At 40.6% G+C, this 16,314-nt stretch overlaps 1 protein-coding gene across 2 annotated transcripts in view; it reads left to right on the top strand.

Annotated features, from left to right (window-relative positions):
• Positions 1–16,228, top strand: part of ido1 (indoleamine 2,3-dioxygenase 1) — a 47,717-nt gene extending 31,489 nt beyond the window's left edge. For both annotated transcript variants that reach the window (XM_048618758.1, XM_048618759.1), the window contains exons 8-11: positions 5,280–5,397; positions 5,892–5,943; positions 14,223–14,371; positions 14,603–16,228. In XM_048618758.1, coding sequence (XP_048474715.1) covers positions 5,280–5,397; positions 5,892–5,943; positions 14,223–14,371; positions 14,603–14,973 — 690 coding nt within the window. In that variant the 3' untranslated portion in view covers positions 14,974–16,228. The remainder of the gene's footprint in view (positions 1–5,279; positions 5,398–5,891; positions 5,944–14,222; positions 14,372–14,602) is intronic.
• Positions 16,229–16,314: the final 86 nt, after the last annotated feature.

The following is a 16,314-nucleotide window of genomic DNA, read 5'->3' as shown; positions in this document are numbered from 1 at the left end:
CATACTTCTCAAATCTCCAGTGAAAACAGCTGCTCAGCATCTAATCTTTCAAACTCTCTTAGAGTTTGTTTTTGTTCATTCATTGGATGTGATGCGCTTGAGGACGTTGTGGCCAGCCACCTTGTTGAACTGCTGCAAACCAGGCACGCTCACGGTATTGCTTGGGAAGGAGTTCCAGGATTTTGACCCTGCAACAGTGAAGGAACTGTGATATCGTTCCAAGTTGGGTCAGTGTGTGACTTTTTAAAATTCATGAACAGAATGTGGGCAACACTGAGTCTGCTACTATTTATTGTTCACCACTAGTTCTCCTGACAGCAGTTGAGAGTCAACTATGTTGAGGTTGGATTCACATGTAAGTGAGACTGATAAGGATTATGCAGAAGGCTAAAGGACATTTGTGAACCCAATGGAGTTTGGCAACAATCAAAAGCGGTTAATGTCACCATTGAACTACCTTTTCATTCAAGGTTTTCGTGGACTTCAAATTTTACCACCTTCCTTGGTCAGAACATTTGCTTAGGGTGCAATATTTCTAGTTCAGTAACGTTACCACTGCACCCCTGCTTCCCCGATTGGAGGGGGTACTTGTAGGTTCCCATGGAGGTGCTGCTTTGTTTTCCTAAATGGCACAGGTTCGAGGTTTGGAAGATGCTGTCAAAGGAAGTTTGGCAAGTTGCTGACTTGCATCTTGTAGATGTTACACACTTCCACCACCGTGTGTTGGCAGTTAAGTGAGTGAATGGTGAAGGTGGTGATAGGGTGCCAATCAAATGGGTGGCTTTACTTTTGATAGTGTTGATCTTCCCGAGTGTCCTTGGAGTTGCACTCATCCGGGCAAGTGACATGTATTCCAACACACTTCTGTCTTGTACCTTCTGCATGACATTACAAGTCTCTGACTTGCTTTTATAGCCACAGTATTTCTGTGGCCAGCCCAGTTCACTTTCTGACTATTGGTGACACTCAAGATGTCGATAATAGAAAGTGATGTCAATGTTATTAAATGTCAAAGGGAGATGATTAGGCTTTCTCTTATTGGAGATGGCTATTGCCTGGTCGTCTGGCCATGAATATGACTTTTCATTTATTAGCCCAAGCCTGAAGGTTACTTTAGATCTTGTTGCATTTGAGCATAAACAGCTTCAGCATCTGAGGAGCTGTGAATGGCACTGAAAACTGTGCAATCAGCAATGAACATTCCAACATCAAATCTATTGATGGAAAGAAGGTCATTGTTGAAGCAGTTGAAGATTGTTGGGCCTAGGAAACTACTCTAAGGAATTAAAGCGCTCTTGTGTTGCAATTGTAGTGTCCCTACCTCTGAGCCAGGAAGCCTGCATTCAAGTCCTGCCTGCTCCAGAGGTGTGCCATACAAGCCTAAACAAGTTGCTTAATAATATCCACCCAGAGGAATTCAAAGGGAAAATGGAGCACCACCTTTCATCTCAGCACCAAATTCCTATTCATCAAATTCTCAAATTCCTACCCTGTTTATTCTGCACTCAGTGAACACTGTGACAATACTTATGCTTTGCACCTTAGATCAGCAGCATGGGAGGTACCTGAGAGGGTATTTCTCCTTGTACAAGAAACTCGTACTATGGGACATAGTTTAAAAATAAAAAGTCTCATTTTAACATGGAGAGAAGGAGAATTTCTTTCTCTGAGGGTTGTTACAGTGCGGAATTTACTTCCCAGAAAACAGCGGAGGTTGGGCCATTGGGTCTATTCAATACTGAGGGTTGTTGATGGATTTTTGGTAAACAGGGGAGTCAAGGGTTATGGGGGACTGACACAAAATGAAGTTGGGACCACACCCACGTCAGCCATGATCTTATTAAATAGTCTGGAAGGGCTAAATGGCCTACTCCTGCTCCTAAGTCCATTGTACCTACAATAAAGCAAAACAGGACATCCTGGAGAAATCCTAGCAGATCTGGCAGTGTCAGTGGACAGAGAAACAACCAATACGACTCTTCAGAACTGTTTCAAAGAAGTCCTATTGAACTCTGTACATTGTATTTCTCTCTCTGCAGATGCTGCCAAACCTGCTGAGTTTCTCTAACACTTGGTGTTTGTATTTCAGATCTCTTGTATCTGCAGTACTTGACTTTTATTTCTGCCTCAACAAACTTGAATACGTTGTTCTAAAGTGAGACTGACTTGGCTGCTGTCCAGCACTGATTTTGTTTGGAGCTGTTTGTATTGAAGTCATTTTTAGAGCTGAACTGAATGCTTTACATCACTTATTTTATACTATAGACTTGCTTATGATGCTCTCTCCTGAAACTGCAGCATGACTAATCTCCTTGCTGAATGTTATGCTCCTTTTCGTTGAGACAAATTAACTAACTACGAAATTGAAAGTGATTCCCTTCACTAATTATGACTTTAAAATTTTCTTCATGGATATTAATGCAATAAGCATGATTGCCCTGGACTAATTCCCAATACATTCAGCTTTGGAAATTATTCTTTCACTTGTATTGCTATTGCTATCAAATCAAACTAGTTAACATCAAAAAAAAGAATTTGAAGTGTTGCACAACAGATTTATGAGCAAAGTTATAGCTCATAGAATAAAATGGATGGTAGGAACATGGTTATGAATTTGGCTAATTGACTGGAAACGAAAATTAGTGGTTACTGGATAGAGTCAGAGTCTTACAGCATAGAAATGGAGTATTTTCACGCTGGAGCAGTTTTTGATGTGGAATCTCCCAGAGTCAGTATGAAGACCTCTGTTCTTCCTGACTTGTATTAATCACTTAGACTTTGGTTTACAGGCTACAGTTACTGAAATTGGAGCATTGAGAAGTATTGGACACAGGTTCGTGAAATAGGTGAACAAGTTGCAGATTAAATTGAATGCAGGGAAGTGTGAAGTGATTCATTGTGGTAGAATGATCATAAAGAGAGAATACAAAATACTAGGTACACTTCTGAAGGGAGTACAGGGGCGGAGAGACATGCATGTCTCTACACTTAAGTCACTGAAGATGGCAGGAGAGGCTGAGCAAGTAGTTAACAAAGTATGCAACATATTAGCTATCACTAATAGCATCATGTATAAAAGCAAAGAAATTATATTAACCATGAGTAAAGCATTGATTTGGCCTTTGAATGGTGTTTTGCACCCAATTCAAGTCAGTCTGTACAGAGACTGCAGAAAAGATTCTTAAGAAATGTTTGAGATGAGGAGCTTCAGTTACCTAGACATTTTGGAGAAATTGGGACTATTTTCCTTGGAGAAGAGAAATTTAAGAGGATATTTGATTGAAATAGTCAAAATCATGAGGTTTTTGGACAAAATAGTGTGGTAAAACAATCCCTTAGCCAGGCAGGTCTGCCTTCATTCCTCTTTAATTACCCTTATTTGAGTTGAGCACGGTTGTTTCCAACTGAAGTTTCTCCCTTCCTAAAACCAAAAGAATTGTGGATGCTGTAAAGCTGAAACAAAATCAGAAATTGCCGGAAAAGCTCAGCACATCAGGCAGCATTTGTGGAGAGAAATCAGAGGTACACGTTTCGGGTTAAGTGACTCTTCCTCAGAATCTTTTTTTCTTGTCCACCGTTGTTAATTTCACTGTCACTACTGGTGTTTGATCAAGTTTTGCTAAAACTTTTCCACAGCCACATCACATTCCTCAGTGGCTGCTTCTGGCTCAGTTACACCCCACATCGATTCTAATTCAAGTTTCATCCTTCGTGTTTTGAATCCACCCAGGATCATAGATATCTCCATCAGTTCTGAGGAAGGGTCACTTGACCCAAAATGTTAACTCTGATTTCTCTCTACAGATGCATTTCCAGCAATTTCTGTTTGTATTTCTTCTTTTCAAGATGACTGCTAAATTCTACCATGTTATGGTCTCTGTCTTTGAAGTATTTTTATACTCTGACATTCATTTGGTCTCAGGTTCATTTCCACCATTGATGGGAGGATCTAGAATAATTGGTTCAGGTAATTGGAAAAAGAAGTAATAAAGGCAGTAGGAGAAATGTTTTCATTCAGCAAGTGGTAAAGATCTGTAACACACTGCCTGAAAGTATGATGGAGGTTGGTTCAATTGAGGTGTTCAAAAGGGAACAGGATTATTTTCTGAATTATATGGGCTAGGTGGAAAAGGCAATTGAGTTACACTTGATGAATTGCACTATTTGGACAGCTAACACAGGGATGACTGTGCACATGGCCGCCTTCTGTGATTTATATGTATCTCTATGTTCCCCAAGGAAATGCAAGCAACCATAGTAATACTTTAGTATGGTCTAAATTAGGGTTATTTGGTTCAAAACTTTAATTCTTTTCTGCAAAAATCAAGACACTAATTTTGGTGAAAACTTGGGACTGTTATGGTTAATTTAAACAAATACTTTATAAAGGGCTTGTTTTTCAACCCAAAAGATTTAGTTGACTTGCCAGGAAATTGCACAGACACATTTCATTTGCAAATGTATCTGATCTCATCGATCAGGCACAGTACTAAAGCTACCTAATGATCGATTCTGAACAGTAGCTTTCTTCTTACTTGAAGGAATATTTTGCTGCAGTTCAAGCTCACATCATTTGAAAACAGTTGATGGGTTTTTTACTTAACTTCTCAGGTTAGGTTATTCAGATTCTCAATTTGTCACCATGCGCTGAACTGGAAGAATGTTTATTAAAATTGCTAAATTTCTGCTGTAGCAGACATGAAATTATGCTAGTCACAATTTCCATGACATCCATCATAAGACCCAGCAGAATTACAGAGAGGAAGGAAGGAAGGGAGGAATGACAAAGGAAAGGGAAGGACTGCATTGATATGGCACCTTTCACAACAATTAGCTGCCCTTAAGTGCTTTCCAGCCAAAGAAGTATTTTCCAAATCTAGTCACTGTTGTCATGTTGGATACTTGGCAGTAAATTTGTGCTCCGAAAACTCTCAAGATCAATGTGATAATGAGCACCAAATTTGTTTTGGTGATATTAACTTGGATCCATTGTTAACAAGAGATAACACACCTGCTCTTCAAAAGAAGACCATGGAATCTTTTACTTTTGCCTATTAGTGGTTTAATGTCTAAAAGATGTAGCATTCTGTGAGTAATGCCCTGGAATGTCAGCTTTGTATGTTCATATTCTGGCATGGGACTTGAACATATAACTTGCTGACTCAGTTGAGAGGACTATCAACTTAGCCACAATGGATATCATTCGAAAAGAGCTTCATGATATCAAAACATATATGTTTATTTCAATTTATAATATGTTACATTATCACCTTCCACAGGCTATTTCCATTGCAACTGAAGCAATACTGAAATATGATGATGATGCAATTAAAAACGCTTTGCACGATATCGCTGAATCAATTAGGAAGATGAATCAATCTTTGAAGAAGATGGATAGTAAGTTCATAATGATATTTCATTAGAATGTGTGGAAAAGCAATGGATTTTTTAAAAAAAATGCAAAGGATAGTGGGTGCATTGCTGACAGATAGACATATTGAAGGGTTTGGCAGGTGACCTTTGAGCTTTCTCTGGAAGGAATGAACAGGGAGACCTAGGGGCTTTAGCCTATATGTTGAATGATGGGCATCAGAATTCCCTGGTGCTATTTTCAGAATTTATTCTCAGTGTAAAACAGCTTTTATTTCACTTCTGCATGCTTGTCTGTCTGAACTGCATACTCAGTTCAAATAATAATAAATAACAGTTTATTTGAATGCTGCTCTGTCACAAAACTTTAGTGCACAACAATTCCAGTTTGGTGCCAGGCCACAATCAAACTTCAATCTAAAGTTCAGCAACTGGTTGTATGAATTTTATTCCATGAATGGATTCATTTGATCTTGGGTTTGTTTTATCACATAGAATTTGTTTCTCTGTCTCTTCCCCAGAGCACGTGGATCCTGAAACTTTTTATGGAATAATTCGACTCTTTCTTTCTGGGTATGTATTCACTCCTAAACAATGTCTGATTTCCATTAAGTACAAGTGCAACACACAAGCAGCTTGTTCAGCCCAACATGTCCACATGAATATTGATTCTTTATATAAGCAGTAATCCTAACCTCATGTGCCTCTCTGTTCCTGTCTTTATGGAGTGCCTGGAAATGTGGTGAAGGCAAGTTCAAATGAGGCATTCAAGATTGATGCCAAATATTTATTAAAATCCTCTCCAATTTCTTAGTTTCCCATTATTATTTCCCCAGCATCATTTTCCAAATGGCCTATGTTCACTTTGGCTTCTCTCTTCCTTTTCATATTTGAAGGTACTCTTGCTGTCAGTCTTGACATTACTGGCAAGTTTACCCTTGAAGTTTATTTTGTCTCTTTGTTTCATTTTTGGTCATCTTTTATTGGTTTTTTGCCACATTGTACGTTTTTTTCTTTCAATCTTATGCTATCCTTAACTTCTGTGCTTAACCATAACTGGCTTATCCCTTTCCAATAATCCTTCTTCTGGGGATTGATTAGCTCAGGTGGTTGGACAGCCAGTTTGTGATACAGTCATGCCAACAGCATGGGTTTAGTTCCCACATGGACTGACTGAGTTTATCATTAAGGACTCTACTTTTCAACCTCCCTCCTCACCTGAGACATGGTGACCCTCTGGTTAAACCACCACCAGTCGTCTCTCTGTAATGAGACAACAGCCATATGATCTGTTAAGACTATGATGACACATTCCTCACTGGAATATGTCTTCACAGTGAGCAATAAACCATTTGCTTAAAAGTCTGCCATGGTTCCTCAACCATTTTTGCTGCTAAACTACTTACCCATGTAGGTCTGCCTTTTTAATTACCCTTATTTAAGTTGAGCATGGTTGTTTCCAACCCAAGTTCCTCCCTTTCAAAATGAATGCTTAATTCCACAATATTATGGCCACTGTTTCTGAAGGGATTTTTTTCAAACTGTGGCATCATTTATTAATAAGGTGTAGAGCTGGATGAACACAGCAGGCCAAGCAGCATCATAGGAGCAGGAAAGCTGACGTTTCGGGCCTAGACCCTTCTTCAGAAATGGGGGACGGGAAGGGGATTCTGAGATAAATAAAGAGAGAGGGGGAGGTGGATGGAAGATGGATAGAGGAGAAGATAGGTGGAGAGGAGAGATACAGGTCAAAGAGGCGGGGGTGGAGCCAGTAAAGGTGAGTGTAGCTGGAGAGTTAGGGAGGGGATAGGTCAGTCCAGGGAGGACGGACAGATCAAGGGGGTGGGATGAGGCTATTAGGTAGGAGATGGGGGTGGGGCTTGAGGTGGGAGGAGGGGATAGGTGGGAGGAAGGACAGGTTAGGGAGGTGGGGACAAGCTGGGCTGGTTTTGGGATGCGGTTGGGGGAGGGGAGATTTTGAAGCTTGTGAAGTCCACATTGATACCATTGGGCTGCAGGGTTCCCAAGCGGAATATGAGGTGCTGTTCCTGCAACCTTCAGGTGGCATCGTTGTGGCACTGCAGGAGGCCCAGGATGGACATATCGTCTAAGGAATGGGAGAGGGAGTTGAAATGGTTCGCGACTGGGAGGTGCAGTTGTTTAGTGCGAACCGAGCGTAGGTGTTTTGCAAAGCGGTCCCCAAGCCTCCGCTTGGTTCTCCTCTACATTCAGACGAAGACTATATCTTCCGACTCAAGATTATTGCTTGCAATCAAACTTACTCCATCCTGTACTAAAAATGCCACCCTTTTCTTCCTATCTGTCCCTTCAAAAAAACACATACTCCTGAATATTTGGTTCACAGTTTTGATCGCCTTGTAACCATGTCTCTGCAATGGCGATAAGATCAAATTTGCATTCATGCTGTTCATTATCAATCAGAACAGTTTGATTCTACTCTGAACCACCTCTGCTTAATGTTGACCACCTCTATCTAATTTTCATCCCTTCTGGCTCTGGTAAAAGTTCATTAACCTGAAACATTAATCCTGTTCAAACATCACTGGATGTTTTGAGTATTTCCAGTGTTTCCTGTCTTCAGTTCAGCATCTGCCGTACTCAGTTAATGTTGAGTTTTCTGCTAATGGCAAGCCCCATTCTTCAAGTCTTCCTTCATACTTGCATTTTCTGTATTATATTGAGTAGCATCCTTCAGCTATGCCATATTCTCCCATATGCTCCAACATCTTGCCAATAATGTGTAGCACAAAACTCTAGACAGTATCTAATCTGTGGGTATGGGATCAGAGGTAAACACTTTAGGACCTGAAGCTTGTCTTTCATTCATTTTGATCATAGTTGGTCTGTTCCTTAACATCCATTTACTCCTCTTTGCCCCACATCACTTAATGTCCTTGGCATAAAAAACATTTTAATTTGGAAAATTCTAATTGACCCAGGAAGCAAAGAACATAGAACATAGAGCAGTATAGCACAGTACAGGCCCTTCGGCCCACTATGTTGTGCCGACCTGTTGTCCTACTAAGATCAAACTACCCTGCATAGCCTACATTATACTATCCTGCATATGCCTATCCAAGAGTCGCTTAAAAGTCTCTAAAGTACCTGACTCCACTAGCACTGCCGACAGCGCATTCCACATGCCCACCGCTCTCTGTGTAAACAACCTACCTCTGGCATCTCCCCTCTGCCTGCCTCCAATCACCTTAAAAGACTTTTAGGGAATTGTGTTCTGGACAGCCACGCGCATTCGTACTAAAAATTGCTTCCTTCTTTCACCCCTCCAGGCTAAGCTCTAATTTTAAGGTTATACCCTTCCTTTCCGCTGGAAATCTTTTGTCTATATTGACTGTATCATGTATCTTAATAATCTCAATACTGTACTTCAACTGAGTCATCCTTCAAGTCCTAAAATTAAGGGAATAAAAGCTGAGTTTATGCATCTTGTTCACAATTTAAATCTTTTGAGACATGGTATAACTGTGATTTCTCAATCACTGACCATTCTATTCCCTGCCCCCATGGAATCACTGACTCACGATCCTGCCATCTCTGACCAAATTTATATCTCTGATATCATGAATTCACCCCAAACCTTGGGCAGAAGCTATCTTTATTTGGAGTGACTCGAATGCAAATGAAATGGAGTAATATTGAGTCAAATCATTTGAGAAACTGAACATCATGACGTTTTTGCATTCTAATTTATAGCGAACTGTTAAATAACTGAACAGAGTTGTACATTCATGAATTAAGTGTTCCCTAGCACTTGAGCAGATCTCAATTTTATGTTCCAGTAACAAGTCTTGTGAGGATATACAAAAGATTTACTGTAAAGTGATACAATAATTATATTGCTTTCTGAAAGAACTGTAGGTAAGCTAACCAGCACAGCAAGATGATGTTGGATTTATTTCTACTTCGATGTTGCTTGCCTTGTCTTCTGCTTCATAGATTTCTCTGCTGCAATATATAAAACACAAAAGTATAAAACCCTGCAAATTGACAGCCAAAAATGTTCCAGATCCATGATCTTCAAAAGCTCCTAATGTGATTTAATGCAGAACTGCTGTGTGTTACATGTTCTCAGCAAATTATTTTTGTTGCTTTCCTCCCTCAACCTCTGTATCAAACAATTTCTCATTTTTGGGTGAATTCACAGGTGAGCCTACAGAGTGCGACTTGGGATGGGAGAAGGCTGAGTGAGAAAAGGTGTCAGTGCTGAACCAGAACTGGGATTGGGCAAGGTTGGAGAGAGTTGGAAATTGTTTTGGGAAGGGCGGTGTTCAAAGGGGAAAGGGAGCGCAAATGGGGAGTGAAGAGGTGGAACTCATAAAAGAACTATTCAGTCAAACTGAGAATACAAAAGTGCAGTTACTTAGCAATCCAAGAAACTTTCAGAATGACTACGACGGATGGGAATCCTTTTCCCTATGGACAAACCTAAAGAATGTTTCAGGACTTTGCCTGGACACTCAATCGGACATGAACATATCCAGACATGGCAAAGACCAAAGCTCTGGTCAGACCACATTTTAACTATTGTAAACAGTTTTGGGCCCTGTATCTAGACATAGATGTTTCCACTCATCAGAGAGATCAAGACCCAAAAGCACAGCCTCAGAGTGAAGGGATGATCCTTTGGAACTGAGATGAGGAGGAATTTATTCAGTCAAGTGGTGAATCTCTGCAATTCATTGCTAAAGAAGGCAGTGGAGGACAAGTCATCATGTGCATTTAAGACAGAGATAGGTTCTTGTTTAGTCAGGAAATCAAAGCTTATGGGAGAAGGCAGGTGAATGGGGTTGAGAAACATATCAGCCATGGTTAAATGGCAGTTCAGATTTGATGGGGCAAATGGCTGAATTCTGCTCCTAAACCTTATGATCTGATCAAAATTGCTCACAGTATTCCAGGTCTGATCTCAAGACCACTTGTACAGTTACAACAACACTTGCGTAGTCTCATATTCCAACACCCTTGAAACAAAGGTCAATATTATATTAGCCTTCCTGATTACCTGCTTCACCTGTGTGTACCTTTTTGGTTTTGTACACAACTATCCCCAAGTCCCTTTGTGTCGCAGCTTCCTGCACTTTTTCTACATTTAAGTAATATTCTGTTCTTTCATTCTCTCTTCCAAAATGAACAACTTTGCATTTTTCCACATGAAACTCTATTTGCCAACGTTTTGCCCATTTACTTAATCTGTTAATATCTCTCTGTGAATTGTCTGTATCCCTTTCACAACCTGCCTCTCCACCTATTTTTGTGATGTCTGCAAATATGGCTACAGTAAATTCACTTCTTTCCTCCAAGTTATTAATATATATTGTAAACAGTTGCAGTCATAGACTGTCAACCTGAAAAAGAAAGCCTTATCTCCACTCACTGTCTCCTATCCATGAGTTAATTCTCTATTCATGTCAATATACTACCTCCAACACTGATTTCTTGACTTATGACCTAGCCTGTTGTGATTACCTTGATAAACACATTGTGGAAGCCCAAGTACAACACATCTATCAGTTCCCCTTGAATTAGTCCAACACAATTTCCTCTTGAGGAAGCCATGCTGACTCTGCTTCATCTGACTATGATTTGCAGATGTTCTGCTATTACTTCTTTAATAATTGATTTTTATGCTTTTCCAACAATAGATGTTAGACCAAATGGTCATATTTACTGAGATAACAAGGTGTAGAGCTGGATGAACACAGCAGGCCAAGCAGCATTAGAGGAGCAGGAAGGCTGACGTTTTGGGCCTAGACCGTCCAGCTCTATACCTTGTTATCTCAGCTTCTCCAGCATCTGCAGTTCCTACTATCTCCGGTCATATTTACTGGCTGCTTGCCTCCCTCCCTTTTTGAATAGAATCACATTAGCAGTTTTCTAATCCTCTAGTACTTCTCCAGAGTCCAATGACTCTGACCCTGTGCCCCATTAATTTGTCCTGCACTACTACTTCAGTGATGGTGATGGTCCTTAATTCCTCCCTACTATTCTCTTATTATTGGAATCTTCAAAGTATCTTCCACTGTAAAAAACTGATGAAAACAATTTGTTTAACTCCTCTGCTGTTTGCTTGTTTCCCTGATCCTTGTATGTCGCATGGTGACACAATGGTTATCAGTGGTGCCTCACATCATGAGGGACCTGGGTTTGATCCCAGCCTTGGGTGACTGCCTGTGTGGGTTTCTTCTGGGTGCTCTGTTTTCCTCCCAAAGTCCAAGGATGGGCAGGCTAAATTGCCCATAGTGTCCCGCGATATGCAGGCTCAGTGGGTAATGCAGGGTTATAGGGATAGGGTGGGGGATGGGTCTGGGTGGCATACTCTTCAGAGGGCCAATGTTGACTTGATAGGCCAAATGGCCTCTTCCAATGCTATAGGGATTCTGATGATTATCTCAACCCATCTCCCCAGATTCATTTTCAAAAGGGCCTATGTTCACTTTGATCTCTCTTTTCCCTTGGTTATTTACAAAGAAATTCTTTTTGTTAGTTTTTCTATTCCTCGCTAGTTTACCTTCATTGTTTATTTTCTCCCTGTCTTTCTGTCCTTTTTCATCCTCCTTTGCTGGATTGAGTTTCTCCCGGTCTTCAGGGCTGTCACTGACTTTGGCCTCCTTTTTTTGCTTTTTCTTTAAACTTAATACGCTCCTTAACTTCCTTGGTTAGCCATGATTGGTTTATCCCTCTCAGAATCGTTCCTCCTGACTGGGACATATTTTTGCTGAGAGACATGAATTACCTCATGAAATGTCTGCCACAGCTTGCTTCATGTCATTCCTGCTTATCTGTTCACTCATTCACTTCAGTGAACTCTACCCTCATTTCATCGTAATTTCTTTTATTTAAGTTAAATACAGTTGTTTCCGACCCAGGTTTCTCATTCTCACACTGGATATTAAATACAATCATATTATGATCAGTACCTTCAAGGGGATCTCTTATTCTTAAGTTATTTATTAAACCTGCTTCATTCCCCATTATCCAATCCAAGATAGCCAGCTCCCTAGTTGGCTTTCTAATACAGGAAACTATTTGTAATGCACTCTGTACATTCATTGTTGTAGCTAGCCTTTCCAATTTGACTAATCCAATCAACATGAAGATTAAAGTCACCCAAAATTATTTCTTTATTCTTTTCACATGTTCCTAATATTTTTGATTTGCAGCCTTTCCCACAGATTGGTTACTGTTTGGTAGGAAGAGTATACAGATCCCTAATGTTGTCCTTCTATTGTTGGTTTTTTTACCTCCACCCATGTGGACTCGACACCATGTGAGCCCAGATCATTCTCTCATAACTGTCCTCATCTCGTTTCTTATTAACGGTGCTACCCTGCCACCTTTTCCATTCCTCCTGTCTCTCCAAAAGATCAAATATCCCTGAATGTTAAGGTCACAGTTTTGATCTCCTTGGAACCATGTTTCTGTAATGGCTATGAGATCGTATTCATTTGCCTTTCAATTGCTGTCAGTTGGTCTACCTTATTCCAATGTTTAATGCATTAAGATACAAAGCCCGAAATTTTGTTTTACGATTGAATTTCCCTCCACTTTTATCAATTCTATGTACAATATGACATTCACACATTCTGTCCCGTCTTCTATTTTCTCCTAACAATCAAACCCATCACTAACTTGCGATCTTAGCTTCTCCTTTACTTCTGATTTTATAATTTCCCATGCTGCTGAACCCCTCCCCCAGCCCCCAACAGTTTAATTTAAAGTCTTATCTGCAGCCCTGCTATGTGATTGGCCAGGACTCTGGTCTCAGCATGATTTTGATGGAGCCTGTCCCATTGGAATGCTCCCTTCTTCCTCAGTACTGGTGTCAACATCCATGAATTCTATCCCATTTTTCCCTTACTAATCTTTGAGCCATGTGTTTACCTCTTTAATCTTGTTCAGTTTGTTCCAATTAGTATATGGTTTAGATTGTAATCCAGAGATTATTACCTTTTTTAGTTCTGCTTTTTAATTTATCCCCTAGCTGCTCTTATTCCTTCTTTGTACCTATATGGCTGGTGCATACCTCGACCATGGCAACTGGATCTTTCCACTTCTATGGTGATCTTGAATATCTTGCTGCCTGCAAGAGGTGATTGCGTGCACTGGTGTGGTGGGTAGTAAGTACCGTGCCAATGAATGCGCAAGGCCACTTTACAAAGTTCCTGTTGCAGAAGGCCGTGAAATAGACTTCTTTCTGATGATCTGGTGGTTGTTTAAGAACCAACACAGGCTATATATCAGTGCCATTCCTGAATCATGCAGTTCCAGAAGTCCAAGAGTCAGGTGGAGACAGTTGGGAAGTTGCAGTCACAAACAACAATGTGGAGCTAGAGGAACACAGCAGGCCAGGCAGCATCAGAGGAGCAGGAAAGTTGACATAACATCAACGTCAACTTTTTTTGCTCTTCTGATACTGCCTGGCCTGATGTGTTCCTCCAACACTACACTGTGTATTGTCTCTGACTCCAGCAACTGCAGTTCTTGCTATCTCTGGGAAGCTGCAGTTTTTTGTTCACGGATAGTGAACAGTGATCTTGACAGCCTATGAAAATCAGAACGATCACGTGGAGATGTGGAGAAGGTAAGACTCATATTTGACTAAAATCCATGTCTCCTTCTAGAATATGAATATGATTGAGCAGAATTTTGAGAAAGGACATAACAGAGTAAGCCTGATACTTCAAAATATTTGAATCACAAATAAATTGATTGCACTCCATGGACCATTTTCAAAGCCAAGTTAAAAATAGTTGCCTCACCAAGTTGAATGAATATGTTATGTGCTATGATTCATGTCACTTTTTTATTTGCAGATGGATGGATAATCCAGCCTTTCCGGAAGGCTTATTGTATGAAGGAGTGTGGGATAAACCTAGGCTTTTCTCAGGTGGGAGTGCCGCACAAAGTTCCACTTTGCAGTCCTTTGATGCGTTTTTGAGAATACATCATGAGGAAGAGAGCGGTAAGCAAGGTCCATAATGTTAAACACAGTGCTCTTATCCCACGATCCAGTTTTTATTATGGAAAGTCATCTGCAGTGACTGCAAAACTTACAAATGTGCCTTATTGCAGCTTATATTAAATTGTGTAAAACCTGCTCAAATGTAGCTGTTACCTTCTGAGGAGTATGATTAAAATTAATGAATTTGTTCCCAATTTTGATATCCAATTTGACGTGTAATTCTTGTTACAGCTGAATTCCTGCACCGGATGAGGGATTACATGCCTCCTTCCCACAAGGCTTTTATCCAAGCAATCGCCTCCGGACCGTCTGTGCGAGAGTACATCATACTCGGCAGAAACCCTGCTCTCCGTGAGCTGTACAATGATTGCATAGCTGCGCTTGTTGATCTGAGGAACTATCACATCACAGTCGTCACTCGGTATATCACGATAACTGCAGTCAAAGCAAAAGCAGAGAAAGCCAGGCTAAATAGCTCAGCAATTTTTTTACAGAAAGCTCCAGCGGCCTTAGCGGAAAGGGGAACGGGTGGATCAGGAATCATGTGTTTGCTTAAAAGTGTCCGAGATACGACTAAGAAAGTAATGATCAATAACATTTGATGCCATCAACAGAGATTAACTCATTTATTGTGTTAAAATAGCTAACTAATATATAATTCTTTAGGAAGCTAGGCAGCTTATTTATTGGTTAAATGGGAAGTAACAGTGAAATCTTCAAATATCATCAGCAATCATTGACATTTTCACTTTAGTAGCAACACTGACATTAACTACTTCTAAAATTTCTTGCTTGGCACGTGGGTGTTGCTGGCAAGGCCCGCATTTGTTGCTCTGTCCCTAATCAGCATGTTACAATCGCATAAAGCATCAAAACAAGCATTGAGCTGAACATTGAATTGGTAACAGAGGTTCAATAGCTTTCACGTTGACATAATCAAATGTAGTTAAAATAATTCTGTTTCTTCACGTTATTTCAGGAAGGATGTAAAATCATAAGACCTAGGAGCAGAGGTAGGTCATTCAATCCATTGAATCCACTCCACCATTACTGATCTGACAATCCTCAACTCCACGCATCTCCTGTATCCCATAACCTGGATTCCCTTAATGATTAGAAATATGTCTTCTCAGCCTTGAACATACGTAATGACCCAACCTCAACAGCTTTCTGTTGAGAGATCCTCAGATTCACCACCCTCAGAGAAAAAAATTCTTATCTCTGTCTTAAACAGGCAACTCCTTACTTTGAGATGATACACTTTGGTCCTAGATTCTCTCAGAAGGGGAAATAACCTCTCTGCATCAACACAATGATAGAATTGTAGGGGTTTACAGCATGGAAACAGGCCACTTGACCTAACTTGTCCAGGCCATCCAGTTTTGACAATTAATCTAGTCCTATTTGCCTGCATTTAGTCCATATCCCTCCATACCTACCCAATCCATATACCTGGCCAAATGTTCCTTTAAATGACAAAATTGTACTCCCCTCCATCAATTCTTCAAGCAGACTGGTCCACTCGCCACCCTCTGTTTGAAAAATTGTCTCTCTTTACCCTTTTGTATCTCTCCCTTCTCATCTTAAACCTATGCCTCCTTCTTTTGCCCCCCCCGACCATGGGGAAAAGCTGTTGGCCATCTACCTTTATCTATGTCTTTCGTGATTTTATCGACCTCTATAAGGTCAGCCTCAATCTCCAACACTCCAGGGAAAATAGCCTCAGCCTATTCAGCCTCTCCTTATAACTCAAACCTTCCAGGTAGCATCCTAGGACTAAGGGACAAAACACAGATTTAAGAGAGGTACAGAGATAGTAGGAACTGCAGATGCTGGAGAATCCGAGACAACAAGGTGCAGGGCTGGATGAACACAGCAGGCTAAGCAGCATCATAGGAGCAGAAAGGCTGACGTTTCGGGCCTAGACCCTTCTGATGAAGGGT

Source organism: Rhincodon typus, chromosome 40 (genome assembly GCF_021869965.1).
Source record: "Rhincodon typus isolate 14 chromosome 40, sRhiTyp1.1, whole genome shotgun sequence".
Classification (NCBI taxonomy): Eukaryota; Metazoa; Chordata; class Chondrichthyes; order Orectolobiformes; family Rhincodontidae; genus Rhincodon; species Rhincodon typus.
This window is presented reverse-complemented; position numbering and strand designations above follow the sequence as displayed.